This window comes from Chrysochloris asiatica, unplaced genomic scaffold (genome assembly GCF_000296735.1).
Source record: "Chrysochloris asiatica unplaced genomic scaffold, ChrAsi1.0 scaffold00381, whole genome shotgun sequence".
NCBI classification, from domain to species: Eukaryota; Metazoa; Chordata; class Mammalia; order Afrosoricida; family Chrysochloridae; genus Chrysochloris; species Chrysochloris asiatica.
The window spans coordinates 1,206,164-1,207,722 of NW_006408899.1; the positions used below are offsets into that span (position 1 = coordinate 1,206,164).

The 1,559-nt window shown below is 51.6% G+C and overlaps 1 protein-coding gene across 1 annotated transcript in view; it reads left to right on the top strand.

Annotated features, from left to right (window-relative positions):
* Positions 1–1,449: 1,449 nt before the first annotated feature.
* Positions 1,450–1,559, top strand: part of OSBP (oxysterol binding protein) — a 33,688-nt gene continuing 33,578 nt past the window's right edge. Inside the window, exon 1 of the mRNA XM_006876479.1 lies at positions 1,450–1,552. Within this exon, the coding sequence (XP_006876541.1) occupies positions 1,450–1,552 (103 nt within the window). The remainder of the gene's footprint in view (positions 1,553–1,559) is intronic.

Sequence of the window (1,559 nt, forward strand, 5' to 3'; positions counted from 1 at the left end):
TTTTTAAAACCACTTCCAGAAAAGAGGTATTTATCTTTACTGTTTTGACAACGGGCTACATATCGCCGAAGAAAAACAGCATGTTCTACAAAGTGTAACAAAATTTTTTCTTGCCAGTTCAAACTGGCAACATGTAACAGACACAAGATTCCTCAAAGTTCAGCACTTTGGGGTTCCATTTGTAACAAATTTACATCTAAATGGTTAAATCAGTTGCTGAATTTGTGATTTGCACAAACGACTCAACAATGTCGAGTTTAGGACCTTGGAAAAGGTAGTGTAGGCAAATTAAATATTACAATTCTTTAATTTAAAAAATATATTTTTTCAGGCCAAAGTGAAGCATGCCTTTGTGTTCTTATGATGCTAAAACCAGCAAGTGCACAGCCTGGTCCTCAGACACAGGTCAGCACAACAGGCCCGCAAATATGGGGCAGAATTAGAGGCATATGGCTAGCGGGAACCGAGAGATCAGGGATGAGGTGCGATAATGGACTGAACAGCAAACCAAGGAAGGGGTCCGTGAATCCAAAAGAGGACTGGAGGAGCTATTTCTGGGAAATAAGGGATATTCCGGTGATTATGATAATCCCTGCCCGCCAGGCTCTAGAGAAAAAGATTCATTTACGGTTCCCACCCACTTCCCAAAGGTTGGAGACAGGCCGCCACGCCCCCAAGCGCTCTTCCCGGGTTTTTATTGGTTGCTCCAGCCTGCCACTTTAAGTCTCTTTTATTGGTCAGAATTCCCAAGATCCAGTTGCCACACACACAATTACCGGAAATAGTCATCTCCAATCGCTGCCTCTCCCAACAAGTAAATGACATAAGGTTTCACCAATAAAGAATGAAAGTGAGGACGTGACGAAGATGCTCCGCCCCCTTTTCATCCATTGGTCCAGTAAATTGTAGAAAAACTTGAGCAGCTGATGCTAACGACCAATCCGTAAGGGCGGAAGAGGATGATGAGAGGAGTGATGGGAAGAGGTGACGTGGCGGTGACGAGCCCGTAAACTGAAATGAGTGGCGGAAACGAAAACCAATCAATGATTAATTTGACTAGGTCCTCGTCACTGTCCCCGAGCACAAGAGCCTTTGGTAAAGAACCAATGAGCTTGTAGTTGTGTCTGATTGACTTTCACCGAAACCAATCAACGGCGGGGCTGCCGGATGCGTCCCCAGGCTCTCACTGTCGGTCTCTCACTGGGCGGTGCAGAATACCAGAGCCGAAGGGAATACCAATGTCCGCCAGGGCTTCCGCAAGTGACACTTGACAACTCCAATCGCCACCCTCGGTCCGTGCGGCCAAGCCCGCCTCCCCGCCGCGGGCTGGTGGGGCAGGGACGCTGCGCGGCGGCCGCTGATGCGCTAGCCGTGTGGGGCGCTCCCGGCGGCGGCGGCAGCTCTCGTAGGCGGTTCCGGTCCTGTCTCTCGGGGCGGCGGCGGCGGCTCATGGCGGCGACGGAGCTGAGGGGAGTGGTGGGGCCGGGGCCGGCAGCCATTGCAGCTCCGGGCGGCGGTGGTGGCACCGGTCCCCCCGTAATGGGAGGCGGCGGTGGCCG